The sequence below is a fragment of the Clarias gariepinus genome, chromosome 9 (assembly GCF_024256425.1).
Source record: "Clarias gariepinus isolate MV-2021 ecotype Netherlands chromosome 9, CGAR_prim_01v2, whole genome shotgun sequence".
Classification (NCBI taxonomy): domain Eukaryota; kingdom Metazoa; phylum Chordata; class Actinopteri; order Siluriformes; family Clariidae; genus Clarias; species Clarias gariepinus.
The window spans coordinates 4810276-4833407 of record NC_071108.1 but is presented as its reverse complement, the minus strand read 5'-3'; the positions used below and the strand labels follow the sequence as shown (position 1 = coordinate 4833407).

General features: G+C 39.1%; 1 protein-coding gene across 1 annotated transcript; it reads left to right on the top strand.

The window, feature by feature from the left end:
* Positions 1-6873: 6873 nt before the first annotated feature.
* On the top strand, positions 6874-22807 carry mecp2 (methyl CpG binding protein 2). Its single transcript, XM_053504167.1, has 3 exons — positions 6874-6985; positions 17506-17880; positions 18658-22807. Exons 1-3 carry the CDS (start codon positions 6954-6956, stop codon positions 19865-19867), a joined length of 1617 nt encoding a protein of 538 aa, XP_053360142.1. The 5' UTR covers positions 6874-6953; the 3' UTR covers positions 19868-22807.
* Positions 22808-23132: the final 325 nt, after the last annotated feature.

The window sequence follows — 23132 nt, the reverse complement described above, 5'->3', positions numbered from 1 at the left end:
TGGGATTATTTGCATTATAATTGATTTGTCATGATGATTTACATATCAAAATGTGCGGAATGAAGAAGGAACCTTTTCTGAAGAAACAATAATACAACAAAACAGAATAAAAAATAAGACTGATTAGAATGCATAATAATCATATTTACAAATACAAAAATTATTTAAGAAGACAAAAGTGATAGTAAAGAGTTCAATAAAAATAGATGAATAAAAACAATTATAGAGGTTATAATTTATTGTTATATCACACATTATTTATTTTCAAACAGAGGCCTTATAAACTTAAAGAGAAAAAAAACAGAATGCATTGCGGCCTTATGTCATTTCCTCTCCAACTGGTAAAAAAAATATCAGAGCTTTGTTTAAGCATGAGTAATATTTCAACTAGACTCTAAAATAATTTGTTCACTTTCTTATTGAGTTTTATTTACCCCCACTGCTTCATTTATAGCTGACATAAATTTATTCGCCATGCATTTTATTAGCACTCATATTTTCATGACGGCTTGGGACTTTGTCAACTTCTGCTATCGTTTCTTTTTAGGGGAATCACCACAGCAAATTACAGTATTTCTCTATAAGTTTATAAAGTGCTTATAATTTCATAAATGACCATGTCTTAAAATAAAGTATTACAATTATAAATTGTAGATGAAAAGATTATGGGATCAATCGAAACTAAGATTTATGAATTAAAAAATTATAAGTATGCACAGCTCTCAGATCTGGCACAATTTTCTTTTTAAAATTGCAACAACAACAACAACAAAAAAGCTGTTTAAATGTTTACAAATGTTTATCAAACATCATAGCATTTTAGGATTCAGGAGTTATTTTTTTTGTTTCTATTTTTTCCCTTTTCTGTTGTCAATTTTGTGCTTTCTTAATTACAATTAAATGTGTTTCATGTAGCACATTGGACCATGGGGTCAGAGATTTGCTCCTGAGTTCAATCTTTATCCGTTCATCTTTTTGAATGTTGTTATTTAATAATGGAAATCTTAACGTAATTGCACATATGCCATCTTATAAATTTAAAGGTCACTTCTTGTGAGTAAACGGCAGAAAGCAAGGGCAAGCACAGGAAACACAGTCATAATAACTGTACAATTATTATAATAGGTGCATTTATTTCTTAAAATAATATTTCATGCCATAGCTCTGTTGAACTGTCAGATCTGATTAGTCAGAAACAATTTAATAATTCTCTAAACAACAGCAGTTCTAACAGTACTTCCAGATGTAATTCCAGCTGTTGTTCTACATGATATACGATGGATAGTAAACTGAAAACCAAAAAAGGGTTTGTATATACTGTATATATATATATATATATGCAAAAGTTTGGGCAACCCTTAAAAAATAACAGATTTTGGTGATTTTTTATTGAAAAGATGTTAACACAGTCTCTCTTGGAAATAGGAAAAATGCACAATATTTTCAGCAAACATTGATGCAAGAGGAGTTTGCTCTAACATCTTTTCAATTAAAAAATCACCAAACTGTGATAGCTGTGTATAGCAACTCTAAAGAAGTGATAACAGGATTTAACTTGTCTTGTGGATGTGGTACAAAAATAAATGTAACTAAGAAAAAGATCTTTAATTAGTAAATAAATAATCATATTCATTAGCAAACTATCAGGGTATAAGAGGAAAAAACCTTGAGTGTGTGCTTCTATTATAAAATAGTCTAATTCTCTGTGATGGTACAGTGGTATCTGTGCTTTAGGTTATCAATATTTTTCTACAACAGCGCACTCTGCCATGTTAGCAGTGTCGCCTTGCTCCTCCAGGGTCGAGGGTTGTCTGTGTGCATGGAGTTTGCATATTCTCCCAGTGCTTGGTGGGTTTCCTCCAGGTATTCAGGTTTTCTCCCACGGTCAAAGGCATGCGGGTTAGACTAACCTCCAGTGTGAGGAATATGGCATGTGGACAGGCCTTGAGTGTTTAAGACAAATCACTTCATTAGTCATCATTGTAAAAAAAAAAAAAAAAAAAGGCTGCTTGTACGCTTTCTCATTTCTCTAAAAAGCACCAGTCGTGTGACACAGACACATCAGCCAGGCATGTGGGAGAAAGTAATAAAACGGAGCTTAAATGATTCTGTGGGCTGATTTATTTTTTTTCCCATAGGCATTGTGGTGTTCAGACATGTGAGCTGCGTAAGCTGTGTATCAGTTTACATTTGATCAATGAGATACAGTATGATGCTTTAGGGAACCTCTGTCCGATCGCTTTTCCTGAGAAGGAAACAGAAGTGAGATTAACAATACAACAGGTGGTGTCATCATCAAAGGAACGATAAATATCCTGCACGTCATTGATTAAACAAATGGATTACACGACAATGATGAATCTTTAACTCTGATTGGTCGAAAAGGGTTGATTCACTTTTATATCATGGTGCTTATTTGAATGGTGCTTCTATGCAACGAAAATGGTGTTATGTAACCAATGGGAAAATCAGATAATCAGATTGTTATAGTGAAACTTTCAGTAATGAGATGTTTGAGTAACATTGATGGAAGGAGTCTCCACTGCAGTGACCGCAGAGTGGCGGGAAGCATGACAAGCTAGGTCTTTTTGCTTTGTTAACTTCGAATAAAGGTGAAACGCGAGGCCTGGTTATAGCTGTTATAAATGATAAATGACTTCCTTTTGTGGGTTAAGCATTAAAATCTAACCACGAACAATTAAAACGATGACATAGAGTCGGAAGCATGTATCCTGTAATTGCTAATGTGTGTTTGAAGGTAAACATAAAACCATGTAATGGGCCTGAGGGAGACATTAGAGTCATTGAACGGGAAGCGTGCAGTGGATTGCACAAATTGTAAGTAGGCTGTTTCTGGAGCAGCTTAAGGGAATACAAATAGCAACACAGAAAGTTAAGCGATTGTTTTATTGGACCAAAGGAATTGCAAATTAATGATAATAAGAGATATTAAGGTAAGAAAAAGGTACTCTGTGTTCATGGGTTTTTTTTCTTACAATGATTAGATTATAATAAGCCTCTGTCCATGCAAGGTCTTGAGGAATATAATTTAATATAAATATAATTCTGTTCAGGTCTATAAATAAAAACAGTGAACCTCTTAAAAAAAAAATGGAAACGTCTCTTACATCAGACAAACAATCAAACAAGGGATTTTTTTTTATTAACCTCTTGAGACCCAAACGTCCTCATATGTCCCCATTTATACCGCTTTATCCTTTATAGAGGGTCCTTATACACAGACCCTAAGGCAGGAATCGAACCCGGACCCTTGAGGGACAAGGTGACAGTACTAACCACTAAGCCACCATGTCCTCATATGAGGACATTAAATTTTGTCTCAACCCAACAATTGTCTGTACTTCCTTATGTGATCCTCATGTTGGACTAAAACTCTTTCTGTTTAAAGACATCCAATACATTCATAGTTATCAGGTCCTAAGAAAGAGAAACAATAAGGAGAAACTGCAATATACACAACAGTAAAGCTCGGATTTAGAACAGTAAAAAACTTTATCCTAATAATGTAATGATTTTGGGCGGTACGGTGGTGTAGTGCTTAGCACTGTCGCCTTGCACCTTTAGGGTCTGGGTTTGATTCCCGTCCAGGCTCGATTCCCATCTCTGTGTGCATGAAGTTTGCATGTTCTCCCAGTGCTTGGTGGGTTTCCTCCAGTACTTGGTTTCCTTCCACAGTCCAAAGATATGCAGGTTAGGCTAATTGGCGTTCCCAAATTGCCCGTAGTGTGTAAGTGTGTGTATGTGTGTGTGCCCTGCGAAGGATTTGGCACCCTGTCCAGGGTGTACCCCGCCTCGCGCCTGAAGCCTCCTGGGATGGGCTCCAGGTCCCCGCGGCCCTGAATACAGGATAAAGCGGTATAGAAGATGAGTGAGTGAGTGAGTGTAATGATTTTACTCATTCTGAAATCCTGGATATTTTTTGTGCAAACAAATAAATAAATAAATAAAATATGAATGGATCATTGAACAGATTGCTTTGGGTCACTATGTACTCGATATAGCAATTTTTTCCCCCCGTTTCCTGAACAGGCAACTTGAAGTGCAGGATCGTTACAGATTACAGCAAATATCACAGAAGATCTCTCTCTCTCTCTCTCTCTCTCCCTCTCTCTGTCTGTCTGTCTGTTAAATCACCCTAGATTTTGTGGCTATATCTGTGTAATGGTTTTGATCAGTTTTTTACTAAGCAGAGGGTTGTTTAAAAAAAGAACATAAGCTTACATCTTACATCTGGGAGAATAATAATAAAAAAAAACTTCTCTAATGCTTTTTGTCCTCCAGCCATCATCGTAGGACAAAAAGGGGAAAAAGAAAAACATATTTTGCTGACTACTGTTACATTTGGTAAGGAATGCCTGTGACAAAACGTCAGCAAAACACACAAAACTACATACAGACTTTCTGATTATATATATATATGTATATATATATATATATATATATATATATACACTACCGTTCAAAAGTTTTAGAACACTTGCAAATTTCTTTGTTTTTGTTTAGTGATTTATTTTCTACATTCTACAACAATGCTGGGGATTTCAAAACTATAAAATAACACATATGGGATTAGGTAATTACGTAACAACATCAAAAACAACAGTTAGTTGTTATTTTAAGACACAGAGGTCGGCCTTTCTGTAATAGTTCTTGCAAGAACAGTATTGTCAAGTGCATTTGCAAAATCCGTCAAGCACCATAATGAAACTGGCTCTCATGAAGGCCATCCCAAGAGGGCGAGACCAAAACCTACCTCTGCCGCAGACGAGAGGTTCATTTAGAGTTATCAGCCTGAAAAATGACCAATTAACAGCACCTCAGATTAGAGGCGTTATAAAGTCTTTACAGATCATAAGTAGCAGACAAATCTCACCATTAACTGTTCAAAGGAGATTAATGCCTTCAGGATTTCTTTTCAATGTAGAAAGAAATAAAAATCATGAACGATCATGGAGTTAGAAAGTGACCCCAAACTTTTGAACGGTAGTGTATATATATTGCTCAAGGGCCCAACAGTGACAACCAGAGTAGTGCTGGGATTTAAAGTAGTGGGACTGGAGTTCGCAGGACCTCTCGATTAGCAGTCCAACACCATATATCAAATTATATTGTGCATGTATAAGACGTATCGCATTCTGATCCAGGGTTTTGGTATCCATGAGCTCAGCCTGACCTAACCGTTTTCTCTACTGTTACATTTGGTGAGGAAAGTATGACATAAAAGGTCACGATGATGCTGCCTACTATTACATTAGGCGAGGAATGCCTATGACGGAACTACCTGAGCAAAGTCACAAAGAGAATATCGGGGTTTAATATGCAGTATATACAGTACAGTGAAACCTCAGATTGCAAGTAACGTGGTTTGCGAGTGTTTGCGATTTTTAGTAAAAAATATTGAAGTTAATAAAAACTTGGAAAATTAACAAGTCTTGGTTTACGAGTACCGAGTTTCATGTATCACGAATGCGCTTCTTGTTTTGACGCCGATCAACATATGATCACAACTAAGCCAATGGTTTTTCTCTCTCTTTTCTCTCTGCTTGGCCTTAGTGCCCGTCTTTCACTGGTATAATCAACATCTGTGCACGCGTTTACTATAACACTGTGACCACGTGTGTGCGTGTAAAACATCTTTTATTTTGTGTTTGTATGCGTGCGTGTACAGCGTGTGTGTACTGCTTATTATAATATCATTAACACCTGTGTGTGTGCGCGTGTAAAGCAGAAGAAAGTCCCGGTAGAGAGATTAAAGTTCCATTTCTCCTCTCTTCCTGAGTCAGCACGCACTTTGTGTGCGCGCGTCATTGGACACCGTGCCCCTTCACACACACCCGTCTTCCTCCTGCCTTCACATGCACGCACGCACACACACACACACACACCCTCCTCCTCTTGCCTTTACACACACACTCTCTAGCGGGTGTGACGTTAGAGAAATTTCTTGTTTATTTTCCCAATAAAACGTGTGTCCATTAGTGTGTGTGTGCCGTGTAAACCTTTAAATAAGAGAGGAGGAAGGGTTACTGTGTATGACGAAAAGGGGGAGAGGGAAGGGTCTCAATCCTCCTCTCCTCTTACTTTAGCTTCACACACATACACAAACGGAAACACTTATCTGTCGTGATTTATTTTTACTTTTTTTTAAAGTAAAGTACAGGTTAATTTGTTTTATTTTTACTTTATATTTCGTATTAATTACTTTTATGTATTTATTTTTTTGGGCTGTGGATTGCTTTGGTTTATGAGCGTTTTGAAATACGAGTCTGCTTCCGGAATGAATTATGCTTGCAATCCAAGGTTCCACTGTATATGGTGGCTCAGTGGTAGCTTTCTCGTCTGCCATGCAGAAGGCCTGCATTCGATTCCCACCCAATGTCCACCAAACTCAGCGCCGGTTAAAAACATGAGAGATGTGCGCCAGGAAGAGCATCCGGCGTAAAACCTGTGCTTGATGGGAGAGCAACCGAAAGACCAGCAAACATTAGCAGATATCACCTCTCATTCTCATTAATCAGTCTAATTAATCACTGCCATATGTTTAGCACCCTATTAAAACATTTCACTATTGTCGTGTTTTTGTTCCGAGTCAAATTAGAAGGTGATATACACCGTTAAAACTAATAAATAAAATAAATTAAAAAAGCCGCCGATATTGCTGAGCACTTCCTACGTTTGCATGATGATGTGCACCGCAGTGTCTCTTGCAAGGCCTAGACATTCTTCTCTGATGATCATCATTACCTTCCTCGAGTTCTCGCGAGAGGATCTCCGAGCCGACGTTAGGCGCGAGACGGAATCTCGCGAGACTTCGCGCCGCTTCTATGGTGTAGTAGAGGGAGTGGGGATAGAGAGAGGGTGAGAGGAGGAGGGGGTTACTCACAAAGATGTTGCGTGATTTTTTTGGAAATTTATTTATTTAAATAAAAAAAATGGCCGCCGCAGAGAGCGGAGAGGAGAGACTGTAAGTGAGAGCGCTTCTGTTCGTCTTGTGCTGCTGGAGAGAGTGGAGACGCTGCAAAGCGCTATGGCGTATTTATCGCAGCTGAGCGTTAGTGTGTATGTGTGTGTGTGTGTAACGAAAAAAAAAACGTTAGCTTGCTAAGTCTGTTAGCTTTAGCCTTAGCGTTAGCTTTAGCATGGAATAACGTCACTTGTATTTCCCCTCAGATCAGGGATGAACACTTTTAGCTTACTTGCTAACCAACCAGCTAGCTAGCTAGCTAGCAACTAGAGGAGGAGGTGTGTGTATGTGTGTGTATATATATATATAATATATATTTGTGTATATATATATATATATATATATGAATATGTGTGTGTCATTTTCTGACGTTACTCAGAACTCTTAGCTAAGCTAATATCACGTTTAAGGTGAAGCTTCCTGTCCTGTATCTCTTATTTCAGATCTGAAAGTATGTTTACATCCTAAACTCTAATAATTGTTCATAGCTGTCACAACACCAGGCAGTTAAGAAGTTAGCTGGCTGAGAAGCTAGTGCACAGCTTGCACATGCATGCTGGAATTAAAATTTTGTCTCCCAAAAAAATTGCTTCATGTGATGTGATATTAAGGATATAAATCCTCGCGTGTGTGTGTGCGCGCGCGCGCGCAGGTTTGTTTATGGGGATGCATGCATGTATGCAGGCAAGTTAAGTTAGCTTTTCCTTAAAATCCCACTCTAGTCTATCAGATTATTCACCTTACTGCTTCTCTTTCTTAGGTGTTTGATTAAAATAAAGAAAAAAAAATGTTAGGATTTCAGGATGCCTACTAAGATGTTTTACCTGTCTCATGGTGTTACAGACACTGATGTGTTCATGTGTTTTTTTTTTTTTTTGTATTTTGTTTTGTTTTTTTGGGAGGGGCAAATAGTTTTGGAAATTCAGATTGTCATTTCAGGATTAAAAAAATATTTTTTTCGTTCTTTTGTTTTTGATGATTCATCCTGTACTTGTGTTGCGTTCCTTCAGTTATAAGCAAGCGCACCACGCTTAATTACGTAAAAAAAAGAAAGAAAAATTGCGACACGGATTCGGAAATTCAGAATTCAGTTTCGTACGTTTTTTTTCTCCCCAAAACACCGCAAACTAAGCGTTGCCTGAAAGCGTCCCCCAAAAAATAATCGTACAAACTTAAAATCGGCTTTAAATTTAATCGTATTTAGAATGTAAGGTAAAAAAGGGGGTGTGCAAACTTAACAGCAAACTAGGAGTTCACTTTCGAGATATTTTTTTTCCCAAAACCCGTTGCACTCTAATCTTTTTACACATTGGCAAGCAGTATAACGTCCTGTGTGGAAGGATTTAATTATTTGCCAAGTTTGTTTAGAATTGTAACAAAAATCTGAGAAAAAAAAAAAACCAATATCGTCTTACTAATGATGCGTCGAGTTACAAATCGAATCAGCATTGGGTATCCTGATATCGTATCCGTCAGCCTCTGGGGATTCCCGTCCTTAGTGTTTTCTAGATCTGTGCAATGTAATCAATTCTACAATTTAATCGAGCTTTTGTCATTAAATCGATGAACATCTTTTTAAAAAAAATTTGCAGTCCGATTTGCAATTTGTTCACGCTTTTTAAATTATTAAAGTAAACTTTTAAATGTAAAATTTTTTTAAATTGACAAATTGCTTAAAAATTTGCCACAGATTTAGCTTCCAACCGCTTCCATCGTTTGAAGATACTCGCGTTTTTCGAGAACATCGCTGTTCCTTCTTTTGAGTTCGGGTTTGTGATGCAGTGCCGCCACCAACTGGACTGGTTTTTATTTCTAATCCGGATTGTTTTTTGTGAGAAAGGGAGTACGAATTTGTTTCTTTATTTAAACAGATCCTCCAACACATATCCTTCTGCTACGCGCAGAACTAAGCAGTCACGACTCGCGAAACTAACTAACTAACCGAACAGGCGAAGCTAACTAACTGCAACTTGCAGAGCTGGCGACTGACAGTTAATGTAATTAACAGGGTGAAAAGTAATTTAAAGGTTTTCCTGGTATGATGTAGCCAAAAGTTGAGGGGAAAAAAAAAAACATGCAGGTGGTGGACAGTCTTGTAAGTTTCTCTTTATATTTCCACTTATTCCGGTTAAGAATATCAGCTTCTGAAACTTTACAACAAATCAGATGGTAATCTCCTGAATCAATACGAACAGAAAATTGCAATGTGCAAAAAAATCAAACGCCACTCTAGCGTTTCCGTGATCGATTTCAACCCTCCTAACGAAGTGTTTTATATGTAATAGCAGAACAAAATAAATGACGTGAATCATGGGGTGGGCGTGGCTAAAACATGTCTTTTTTCCCCCTGTCTTAGAGCCATTCAGCTCTTTGTAGATGTTCTCTTGAATCCCGTCTTCTCCATTTCCTAATTGCTAAGTTGATTTCTTTAAACTTCCGGATTGATTCTGAGAGGAAAGTTGAATGAGAGTTTGTGTGTGTGTGTTGTATAAATATCTTGATGGGAAGTCAAACCAGGCTGTAAAGACATCTTCCTGTTTGCTCTTGAATGTACAGTAGGATTTTTTTTTTTTAATATGTAACGCCTATGTGAACATAAAGTCACTGAGAAAACCAGTTCAGAAAGCCGACTCTCTGTCCACAACATTTATTACATTTATAGACGTGCGTTAAAGTCGCTCTGGAGAGATGGGTGTGTGTTTGGATGTTCCTTGTGTCTGTCATTTTATAGACGCTCTTCAGGCAACACAATGTCCTGAGGGCGGAGTTTTATGTACATGGATGGGTGAAAAATAAAGTCACTTAAATGTTGAAGAAAAGTCAACTTGTTCCTATGCTGCGATATATTGAATACCTCGCCAAGCCACTTTTGAGTTTAATCAGACTTTAGGGTGTGGCATGACTTTAATGCAGCCAGTCGAAGCGTTTTTATGACGCCGTCATTCTCATGTTTTGTTTCTAAACTAAATAGGTCAACAATGCTAAATCGAATTATTTCACAGACGATCATCGTCTCTCTGCGTTTGTGTGTAACAACAAGGCTCTAAACAGACTTGACACATTAGACAGATTTTCAGATTTAGGCTTGGGCTGGCTTCCTGTTCGTAGCTTACACTTAGGCTGTATGTGTGTTTGATTAAGAGAAACACAGAGAGAGAGAAAGAGAGAGAGAGAGAGAAAAAGACATGGCTGGGGATTTACCTAAACTGCATTAAATGCAATGATCCTGTTTTTTACATGCAGTACATCTGGGATTTCCAAAACCGCATGTATGTAAACACGTTACGAGAGATTTTGTTTTAGAGAGAAGAGTTTGGGTAGGAAGTGTACAGAGCAGTTACAATGACCTGATGTGACCCGAGTGATGCACTCACTCACACGCACTCTCACACACTAGCACAAGCACAGTGCTGCTGCTGCTGCTGCGTCCCTTCTCTTCCCTTCCTAAGCGGTATGTCTGGCTACGTTTGCTTTATGAATTTTGCAGTGTGACCAAATCGAGAAGACAGGAAGGACAAGCATGACGCTCTCACACGGGTTCAGATTGTGGTTTTTACGGTTGCTCATTATTGTACCGTATCATAGTGAGGAGCTTTAAAAGATGTTGCATTTTTCTGTGCATTGTTTTTTTTTTCTTTATCTCTCTCTTTCTTTCCCTCCCCCTCTCTATCTTTCTCTTCCACTTCCTGCATGCTGGACTAACTTTTTTTCTTTCGCAGGTCCTGCACTTTGTTGTGTAGATCACATAATCGTTTAAATGATGCTAATAGATAGGAACGGCCAATCCCGTTCTCTTGATTCCAGTATCCGCGCTCTGATGGATCCGGGACGATACATTTGCTAACTTATTAAGAACCTCGCACGCTTTTAGACAAGTATGCGAAATGCTTCAGCCGACCAGACAAGGAAAGTGCAAATGCGATATAATATCACTTCAGAATGTTGGAAACATTAAGTTTTTAAAAAGTGTATTTATTTATTTTTTTGTTGCCATTTTTTTTTAAATATATAGGTCTAAACGCAGTTAAAAAAAACTTGCATAATTATTACGAACACTACAGGATCGACGATTTTTTTTAGATTTGTACTTGCATTTTTTTTTTTTCCCTTTTGGACTTCTCTATGTCAGACTTTTATTTATTAGTTAAACAAAGCGAAACTGGAGTCTCCTTCCAATCATATGGTATTCATACTAAAGGGACTGTAGGGCTGTTACTATGAAAACGATATTGCAGAACGAGCTGCATACCAGTGCTGTTAAAGTTAATAACCTGATGCTGTAATAGGCCAAAGTAGGAGCTAACGATGCTTAAATAACGTAGACGTCAAGTAGGAATCGACTTCCTTGTTCTCTTCTTCTCTTTGTGTTTAACTGCGGCCCGGAATCCAACTAGGTGCATACCGCCACCTGCTGTTTCAGAGAGTGAAAATTCACAAGTGTACCTGTGTACGGGGAAATACTAATGCTGTATGTGGGGAGCAAACAGTCTTGAGCACCGTACAAATCAATCGTGTCTACTGTCGAAATTACGAGTCTACCTGGGAATTGCAGGTTATCTTGTTTGACTTCTAGTTTGAGAGTGCTTCCAAAATCCTGAGAACACTATTGTGATTAAGGCATTTTTGTCTTTTTCTCTCTATAACTTTTTGTTCAATAAGTGGTGAGCAGCGTGGATTGATTGATTGATTGATTAATTGATTGATTGATTGATTTAAGATCTGCTAAACTGAGCCGAAGAACGGACTTGCTTTTGTGCTTGTTTTTAATGCAATCTGTATGAGTTGACCTTTTTTTTTGTTTTTCCCATCGTCATATTTCTGGATAACGTTAGACATATGTTTCAATCAGTTAAATTTTCTGAAACACGAGCCGAACAACAAACCAGCAACCGAAAGTATCACGTTGGCTCCGGATCGGCAAACATGTATGAAAGCTGGCTTAATGGTACACTGAGTACCTTTTGAGCCCTTTCTTTGATTTGCATAGCACTTGATGTTCTCTGGTTGCATGGTTCATGTGGCAACTTGGCCACAGCCTGTGGTATTTATTTGTCCGAATACATGGGATGACATTTTTATGAAATTGCAAGACAATCAATACTGGTGCAAAGCCGGGCTTTTGAGGAAGCGTACGCGTAACTGTTTTACAAATTGCACAGGAATTCTTCCCACGAGAGCGGCGACCACAAGGACGTTTAACTTTTGAAGGATTTTATTACAAAGCACACGGTGTGATGGCTTAGGGAAAAAAAAGGATGTTATATGTGTGTGTGTATGTGGTGAACCATGACGTTCGTGGTACTAATGGGACAAACAAGAGAGCCGCTACATTACAGCCTCATCACGACCTCGTCATCTTTTCGAGGCTTTAATAAAGTGCAGTGTCACAACCAAACGGTTCAGGTTCTGAAAGTGTGTGTGATAAGAAACGGTTGTGCGTTTCGTATCGTGCCGCTCGGTTTAGGTGATTTCCCCTCTTTGCTGCACTTTCACTTTTGGTCACAGAAGAACATCCCTTTTGATCTGTACAATTTTAACATTTCTAGTTGTGCAGTTTATTCATCATGCCTTTAAAAAAAGCGGGGGGGGGGGACCTAATTTTAAACTTTAAATGTAAAAAAGGCTTATTTATCCCTCTCCCCGCCCCCCAGTTATATCTGTGATTAAACAAAAAACTTCCCAGCTGAAGACATTTTCATGTGCAGCTTATCAATTCCATCAGTTTTCTTTAAAGCAATAAACTGTAAATTGGGAATTTTTTTTTTTGAGAAGTCAAAGAATAAAAGAGAAACAATAAGCAGCTCGTTTCTGTGATTAATGATAATTATAGAGTAAGTTAGTGATACTGAATGGATCTGTTAACAAAGTGTGTTGTAAGACAACTTTGCGACCGCGTGCCATGTTGTGGGGCGGTGACAGTACATGTCCGAATAACGTTTCAATTCGATTCTCGATACCGGCGTCGGAATTTCATTTTGACTCGATTTTTTTATTTTAGTATTTTAAACAAAAAATAAATAAAATGAAATGAGCATAAACGACGTGCAGTCTTGTCTGTGCAAAATTAAATACTTTTGAAAGATGACTATGAGCGGATTCAATGTTGTAGAGGGAACGTAATACAGGATTACTAAATCTTAATAATTACTAAACAAATTTATATTTGTTAAATATTATAAATTTAATTCTCCCAAAATTTTTACTTTGCTTAAATCAAGTGTTTAACTGGTGGGAAAATCATCAGCCTGGCTTCAGCATCTTGTGTAGTCACATGACCAGGTTTCTCTAAACACACTAACACCCAAAAGTTTGGGATCTCTTGCAGATTTCCTTGTTTTTGCTTAGTGATTTATTTTTTTACATTCTACGACAATACTGGGGATTTTAAAACTATGATATAACACATACGGAATTAGGTAATTATGTAACAACAACAACAGTCAGTTGTTATTTTAGGACAGCCTTTCTGGAACAGTTCTCACAAGTACAGTGTTGTCAAGTGCATTTGTAAAACCCATCAAGCTCTATGGTGAAGCTGTCTCTCATGAAGACCTTCCCAGGAAAGCAAGACTAAATCTTACCTCTGCTGCAGAGGAGAAGTTCATGTAGAGTTACCAGCCTCAGAAATCACCAATTAACAAACAGCACCTCAGATTAGAGCCGTTATGAAGGATTTACTGAGGATAAGTAGCATTACTCCATATTTTGGACGTCTTCGGCAGTTTTCTGATGAAATAAAAATCAGAAACGACCATGGAGTTAGAAAGTGACTTAAACTTTGGAGCGGTAGTGTATTTAAGGAATATATATATCTATGAAACTACGTATATAAGTAAGGAATGTGGATCACAAGGGACCAGCCAATGCTATATCATCACTATACCTCGATTTGTATTACGATTCAGTTAATATCATGTTTTCAAAAAATTTCAGAATTGAATTTTTTTTTTTTTTACAATTCTAAACAAATTGTGCTGCCTGCCAGTTGTTTAAAGCAAACCACCTGTAAAATTATAAACAAACTGCAACGCTTCACTACCTCAAATGTAAACATATATAAATAAAAAATTTATAAAAAATAAAAAGATTTTGGAGTTATTAAAAGAATGATGATTTTTTTTTTTCTTCTGAGATCCCTAATTTGAACTCAGGAACTATACAGGTTGGGCAGATTTGGACGTCTGGTGTGCAACTGCATAATTATTGGCATCCAGTGTCAATCACAGTGCATATAGTCGCATTTTTACAACCCAGCGTATTGTTGCTGTTTGTTAATCTATCACTGCATCACTTAGACGGTACCGTAATGTTCCGTATCAGCATGATGTAATTAAGCTTTTGTTTCTATAGTGACAGCTAATTTGTTTGATGGACGCTGAGGCGGGCTGATATGATCGAATAATATCGATATGATGGTGAATTGTGCCACAGTGCAACTTTCCTGAGATATTATGTCATGTGTTTTTAATATATTTTTGTTTTTATTTGAACGTTAATTAATAAATTATTATTTAAATTAAAAATAAACACAGCATGGAGCTAAATAAGACTTTAAATTCTTTTAAAAAATGAATGGAAATTTTTATTTAATTAAAATTTTCATAAGTTTTTAGCGGTAAATAGTGTTTTAAAATGTTTTAATAATATGATACATGCAGGTAAGAAAAATATATTTAAATAACATTGAAGCAAATTTTAAACGAAAGTAAATTCTATATCTGAGTATTAAGAATAAAAAATCTAAAGAAATAGTTTATATTTATTGTATAAATTGTATTGTTTTTTTTTTTTATGTGACTTTACTGTAATGCATGCAGTTTGTGAACCGACTCGGGTACATCATGCCTTTGCTGAATCATGATACAATATGATCTGTTCTTCTTATATCGCTGTAGTGTATGAGGAATAAAACGTATTCCTTACTTACTGGTTACAACGACTAAACCTCATCGTGTAACACGACGAACACATCATATGAAGCGTTACGGATCCAATACCGCATTATAAACCTGAAGGGATTTTCCTCTCCTCTCCTCTGCTTGTTGTAGGATGCTCGAGGACGGCAAGAGCGAGATCAAACCCAGACTGAGCGAACAGGCCATGAGATTAACGCAGGAGTATTAGAGGCCTGAGTGGGCTTTTCTCTTTGACGAGCGTTTGCTTCGCGCTGCCAAGTAGGAAGAGATCTGAGCCTCTGAGGTCGTTATCCCGCCCGCCATGGCGGCTGCCATGTTCTTCGTTATTAAATGATTAATATTCGGTTTCTTTTCCCAGCGCTCTGAGTCTGCTGTAACGGCTCGGCCCTTTAGCTTTAATGCAGAAGAGATTTTTACCTCAGGATTTTAAATTTAAATTCAAGCAACTTTTCAGTTATACAATGTAACTGTCAGTTTTGAAGAGAATCTCTTTTCCCAAGAACTGACAGTTTTTTTTTATGTTTAAATATTTAAATTAAAAATGAAAAGGACATTGCTTAGAACAGTAACAGTTATCTCTCAAGTTGTATGCTGTGATGTGTAATTTTTAACGAATTTAAAACTGATGCTTTTGTAAAATAATCAACAACTGGTTGGCACGATACGAAAAGGAATCCGAGTCTGGACGTTTCCAATATGAACAACAGTTTTATTCACGTTTCACCACAGCAAAACGCAAATGCTTCTGAGCGATGGAAATCACCAGATATGTTATTACATGATGATAAATAGATTCCGATTTTATTTAAATTGCAATTTATAATTATCACGATTCTATGTTAAATTTTTTCCACCCTAATTTTGTTACAATTTTTAACATTTAAAATGCTTCATCGTTTAATTAAATGTACCCTGTTCCTTATCTTGTCACATTTTTTTCACTTAAAAAACCGAGCGCAGTATTTAAACAATACAAACTAACTTTAAATACAAGAGTTTAACATTTAACTTCGTATTAAATCAAACAAAAAGCTTACATTTTAACTGAGCAGCACGTATCTTGTGTCATCCGCCATAATTATTATTTCTACACAAACTTGGAAAATAATTCTCTCCTACCACATGGGATGAGAATGAGTAAATAATGCGCCACCTGTAGGATTATAAAGAAACGGCCATGTTTTACCACCTCAAATGCCTCCAAAGTCTCAAAATTCAACTTGACAGTGACAGGGTTGAGCGGCCAGGGCCACGTGAGCTGCATGCTATTTTCGACAAATTAGAGCTTGTGGTGTTTTGAGACGTGTGAAATGAGTGGGTTTGACACTAATTCGCTCACAGAGATTGGAGATGAAGGCAGATCGGAGGCTTTTTTTAAAAAAAATTTAACGGCATTAAAAATGTGTTTCTTTTGCCCTGGTCTTGCAAAGCTTTTAGTTCATCTCTATTATAAATAAAAAAACAAACACAAAAAAAAGATTTTAAAGTCAATATCGTGACAAATGAATCGCCACACACATAAAAATTTTTGATACATAACTGGATAGATATTTTCCCGCCTTCCCTCTCTAATGCTAATATTAATTAATTTACACATAAAAGAAATGCACCCTTTTAGTCGCTTATAGTTGTGTTTAACGTTGCGAAACTTCTGACAAACCCACTATTTCCTGTTCTCATTTAATGCGATCTCACTTTAAACCAGCATTCCCTCACCAAACTCTATCTCTCTCTCTCTCTCTCTCTCTCTCTCTCTCTCTGCATCTCTTTTAAAAGTAACAAAACCAAAAAAATCTTGTCATGTTACAGAGAAACTACAAACCACAACGTCCTATAAATGTTCTTCCAGGACCACCAGCCTTACCTTCAACATTCGCAAGGCACAGGAAAGATCTAGAAAATTATTCAGCATCTTTCTAAAGAAACTGAATCTAGAATTTATACTTTTATGATACAGATAAAACAAAAAATATAATCCCTGTTTTTCCTTTTCATCAAGTGAATTATTATTATTATAAAAACACATTCTTGAGTTGTAAATCGTGCGCCTTTGTGGCTTTTTTTTTCTTTCTTCTCTCCAACAAACAAACAAGAAAAAAAAAAGCCAAATTAGCCACAGAAAGTGCCAGCAGTGACCCTGAGGGAGATTCCACCAGCACTTCCACTCATGGGAAGGTGCAGTAATCTCGCCCTCGCACAACAGCTGTGGAATCTTCACACTCCACTCGAGCGAGGTGGACCAACTCAGCTGGTGATTTCCCTGCACTTCTTTGCCTGATTGCGCGTGAATTTGGTCTCGCTGTCTCTAGTTTTTATAAAAGGGGAAATTCAACATCTTGTCAACTTTCCACTTGTTGCTTACAAATACTTACTTTCACTGATTTCTTTTCGGTTCATAACCCCCCCCCCCCCCTTAATTATTTCATCAGTCTTACAGTGCTGCGGTGCAGGACGTGACATCAAACACACGTTTCTACGAACTCAGAAGTGTCAAATCCTCCATACTGTAGATATGCAGCTGATTTTATTTTTTATTTTTTTGCACTTCGTATTCGATATCTCGTTCTCTTTAACTCCAAGTCTTTCCTGTCGTGTTGTGTGCAGAGGTGACGGAAAAGGGGAGGACCAGGAGGGTTCTAAAGAAGCAACCCAAAAACAGAAGAAGAGCAAAAAAGAGCTGGAACAGGATGTGGGGAGAGTTGAGCCTGCCGTCGAAGAAGAAGAAGAGGAGGAGGAGGAGGTGGAGGAAGGGGATGATGGGCACAGAGCAGAGGCGGGTCAATCCGAGCCCTCGGCCCCTGAGCCCGCAGCGGCCCTCGGCGCTCCGGAAGCTTCTTCCTCTGCCAAGCAGCGGCGATCCATCATCCGGGACCGCGGGCCTTTGTATGATGACCCCTCGCTGCCTCAGGGCTGGACGCGCAAACTCAAACAGCGCAAGTCGGGACGATCGGCCGGCAAATTCGACGTCTACCTGATCAAGTGAGTAGAACGTTTATGGCTGTGCTGGCGCCAGATTGATTATACATCGTAAACTAGTCTACACTATTTCCAAGACTGTTCTCGTTTAATGTTAAAATGTTTTTAACGTGGTACCGATAATGATGATAAATGACATTCAGGTTTATATAGATTGGTTGTGAAAGAGCAGACATGCATACCAGCTTCGAAGACAGCTTTGGTTAGCTTGGTTCGTCATCCAGGGGCTTTTCTTATTCTAAAGCAGAAGTGGAGGAGGTGAAAATGTAACGTTGTGATATAGGTCAGATCAGGCTTGCCTGGGCTCTGGAGTGCTGAGACAAACAGCGTGGGTGCAGCAACTTCTTGCACTATAGCGCTCACAAGCTCTACATCACAGTGTCTAATTCAATATCAGGCTAAATAATCTGCACAGAGATTTGTAATGCTTTCGTTTGGGTGTTGTTTTTTTCCCTCCTAAACAAGAGTTGCGTTGTTGCTGATCGATCGCCCACATGGTTTATTGTAAAGCTGTGATTTGATCAAGTTACAGGATGCGTGAAATGGTCGAACTGATCGGTTTGCCACGACAGATTTAATACATATCCCCTGGGAGTTTAAAAGTCAGCACGGACCAATGCTTCCAGTTCCTCCCTTCCCCCTGTACCATTTCTATATTTATATAAAAAAGTTTTTATTAAGGATCAGCAAGAAATACATGCTCAGCATGTTTTCTACTCGTGTGTTTGAGATAAAAAAATGTGTAGCAAACTTTTTTTTTTTTTTTTGTTATTTTTCCAGCCCAGAAGGGAAAGCCTTCCGTTCCAAAGTGGAGCTTATGGCGTACTTCCAAAAGGTGGGTGACACCACCACAGACCCCAATGACTTTGACTTTACGGTGACGGGGCGCGGGAGCCCATCACGCAGGGAGAAGAGACCGCCGAAGAAGCCCAAAGTGGCCAAGCCCACCGGCAGAGGGAGGGGCCGGCCGAAGGGCAGCGGAAAAGTACGGCAGACCACGGAGGGTGTAGCAGTGAAGCGCGTGGTTGAAAAGAGTCCGGGCAAACTCCTTGTCAAGATGCCGTTCGTGGCTCCGAAAACAGAGACGGGATCCCCCTCAGGGCAAGTCCCCGTCGTCAAGCAGCGGCCTGGACGAAAGAGGAAAGCGGAAAAAGAGCCGCCCAGCGCGCCAAAGAAACGCGGTAGGAAGCCGGCGGCCGCCTCTCAGTCTGCAGCGGGAGGGACCGGATCGAGCGTGGCGTATGCTGCCGCGGCCATCGCAACGTCGGAGGCCAAGAAGAAAGCGCAGAAGGAACTGGCGGCCAAGCCAGTGCAGGAGAAGGCGCTTCCCATCAAGAAGCGCAAGACACGGGAGACTATGGAGGAAGCCGAAGGGTCTGCCACGACCACACCCGAGGCGCCGGGCGGCGTAGCAAAAAGGCCCGCTAGTCAAACGCCGCCCTCTACCGGCGCAGAGTCCGAAATGGGACAGAAACTTCACAAGCACTCGAGCCGGAAGCATAAGGAAGCAATGGACTCCGGAAACGGCAGCAGCAGCGGACCCAAAGTCCACAAAAAAAGAGATCAGCGCGAGCAACAACTGAAACACCTCCACCATCACCATCATCACCACCATCACCAACACCACCTGCCCCTGATGGAGCCGTCCATCTTCACCCCGCAGGCTCACCAGCTTTCCCTCGGCCACTCCATGCACGGCGGTCCCCCGGTGGAGAACGAGCCCCAGGACTTGAGCACTTCCAGGTCGAGACAGGAGCCGCTAGCCTGCCGGGAGGAAGCCCGAACCGACAGTCACACAGTTAGAGACACTTCAGGCAAGATGGCAGCGACGGAGTTGCGAACCCAGCAACAGCAGCAGCAGCAGCAGCATGGCACTGTGACGGGGGACGGAAAGGAACTGAGAGACATTGTTCCTCCTTCCGCCGTGCCCAGGCCGAGTCGAGAAGAAACAGTCGAGTCCAGGACGCCTGTGAGCGAACGCGTGAGCTGAAGGACGTGACTGACATTCAGACAAACTGACCAATCAGCAGCAACGGCTGTGTTCTCGCGCAGGAACAGAGGCACTCACAGAGGGAGGAGTTGTTTTGTTTTGTTTGTTTTCTATGTTCGTTTGTTTGTTTTTTTTCTGTTTTTTTTAACAAGAAATGAAAAAAAAAAATCCAGAAAAATGTAAATGTACTTACAAAAGGCAGCTGTTGTGTCGGACGTTGTGAGTCGGATGCAGAGCGATGACAGAATCGCAGGCGTGAATGAATTCTCAGATTTCTTTTTCCTTTTGCCCAGTTTCATTTTATCCTTTTAGTTATATATATATATATATATATATAGATAAATCATAGGAACCACATCTTTATCGCTTCATTAGAGCTTGTAGGAAATAGCGAGACACCGAGATAGTAATGAATGCACAAGTAACACTTCAGTGGGAAGCTGATTTACAACTAACCGCTCCCCTGCCAGAACCAGACGCCTCACGAACGTGTTTATAAATAAGAGTTGATTTGATAGAATCATCCGCCTTTTTTTTCTTATTCTTCGTATGATAGAAGGGACTGTGAGAAGAAGGCAGTCTGAATAACTGCATGAAGAATGTCAGTTCTTTATAAACGGAAAGACAGAAAAAAAATGAAATGCACTTGTTATGCCATCAATCATTTTTTTAAAACTCGAATCAAAACTCGAGAGACAGTTTATCGCATGCAGAGAAGATGGGTTTTCAATTTACGTCCTTTTTTATTTAGTAAGAAGACTGGTTAAGTCCTGAACGTGACCGCCTTTCTCTCATTCTTGAGACGTAGAGAGGAACGTTTTGCCGCCGCGTAACACGGTTTAACCTCGCTATCTGTTTCAGCGGTGCCAGATAACAGACTTAATACAGTTAGGTAAGATTTTTTTATTGTTATTCATTTAGATATTTTTTCATCCTCTTTTTAAGCGGGGAAAGAAGGTCGAGCACAAGCGAATGGGAACGAAGCACAGCCTAAATAAGCATGTGAAAATCGAACAAAAACGGAAATAAAATTCCGAAGCAGTACGTTCTAAAACTTTTTTTTTTGTTGTTTCTTCTTCTTTCTTTTTTTTTTGTTCCCCCTTATTTAACTTTCTAGCTTTTTTTTCCCCTCCTTCTGCAAACATAAAGTGAAATTGAAAACGGTGGCCTTGTGTTTTCCTGAACACATCAGAGCTGGCGTGTGTTTGGAAACCTAGCCGCTGGTTTATTTATTTTTCCTCCTCGTCATGGTGAAGAGAGCAAATAGGGAAGTCGGCGCGGAGAGAGAACGCAGCACGCGCGATATATTTGCTAGACTTCCTCTCACAAGACAGCTGCACGGGTTCGTACGGGACGTTTTTTTTTCCTTTCTTTCTTTCTCTTTTTCTTTCTTCTTTTCTCTTCCGACGTCAGTTAGATCCGAATCTTGATGCTAGAGAAGATAATTGGAGGGAAAAACTTGACAAACTTCAGAATCCCTGTTTTTTTGGGTTTTTTTTTCCCCGTCCTTGGTGTTTACACTTAAAATGTCATTACAGTGATGAAACGTCTGGAATTTCAGGATGGCTTAACACAAAGCAAAAAAAAAAAAGAAACAAATTAGAACATTTTCACACAAGGTATTCATTCATGTTTTTTAAGAAATCCGCAAAAGATATAGTGTCATGTAATTTTTTTTTATTTAATTAAATTTTTTTCAAGTTCGTCTTCGTATCCTAGCTGAAATGAGGTTGGAGAGATAGCAGGGCTTCCCCCTGCTTTTCGAAGTCGCACATGAAGTCACGCATTTCTGTTTCATGTCCGCTTTATGTTCTTTTTCGAGCGTAGTGTAGTTTGCGGACACACAGCGGATGTGAGGTATATCCTTCCTCATTTCTTTCCTCTGAGCTGACTTTTTTTTTCTTCTACTTTTTTCTTTTTCTACCTTTTTCCTGCAAAGCCGTGAGGTACTGACACAAGAGAAGACGTGTCAATATGATGATGATTGTAGTGAGGCGCTCAAATGATTTACAGAGACCACGCCTGACCAAAGGCTAATCTCGTCTATTTTATTTAAATGCATAATAATGGCCAATGATGTACAAGTGGAGGCCGTTACCAGGAGTCGTTAACTCCCCTCATCTGAAGCAGCGCTTTTACCGTAGCCGGGACGTTTAAAGGGTAATAACTTACAGACATCCCACTTTTTTTTCTTTTCTTTTTTTTTTTTTTTTAATAAAATACAAATAAAAAATTCTTTTTTAAAGGAAGGTTAAGAAGGATTTATAGTGATCGAAGCGTTCGTTCCAGCGCTTTAGATTCTGCATCCGTGCTGACGAAGGTCAAATCAGCTCTTCGTTTCCTGTTCAGTTTTATCTCCTTTTTTTTTGGGTTGTATTTTTTTATTTTTATTTTATATATATTTTTAAAAATATATTTAAAGAACCACATTGTAGCGTGAGCTCCTCACGAGTCATTTTTATGAAGTGTGCTTTAAGTATAAGTGAGTGTTTTCATTACCAGGGATCTTAAAGATGTTAGAAAACTTCCCTTTCTCTAGATGACTGTGTGTAGCTCGATTTCGAATTTAACAATCGCCAGACGACATGACTTTTTTTTTTCTTTTCTTTTTTTTTCTTCCATCAAAGGTCAACGTACAGAAATGTTGCTCAACAGTCTTCGTCCCTTAGCCTCCTCTCGGCCTCGACCCTAGCCAGTGGGGAAGAGGACACAGAGAAACTAGAGCGCTTGTGCTCTAAAGAAAAGGGCTATGAAATAAATCACAGAATAAAAAAATAAATAATTATTTAAAAATCAGAAAGATTGATTCGAAGGCATCCATCGTTGCGTTCGGACATGGTTACCCGCTTGAGGTTCCGATCACTGAGGTCCCAAGCATTTTCAGATCCCACTAGCTTTATCTGTTCCAGCAGATCACAACTTAAGGAAAAAAAATTAAAATAAATAAATGTCGAGGATGTCGAGTCCATGCGATCTGCTGGAATAGAGATCTTAACCAGTGGACTATGACGCACGTGACCTACAGTACTATACTGTATATGAGGTGTGTGTACATGATGTCCCTGGTCTGACTAATCAAGAGAGAGGAGGCTTGAGGACGACGGTGTCGAGCAAGGATGAAGAAAACGGTAAATAATGTGTAAATATCTACAGCGCTGTCTGTGTGTGTGTTTGTTTGTGTGTGTGTGTGTGTGTGTGTGTGTGTGTGTGAGAGAGAGAGAGAGAGAGAGCGATCTGCCACAGTACGGGCAGTGCCTTCATTTCG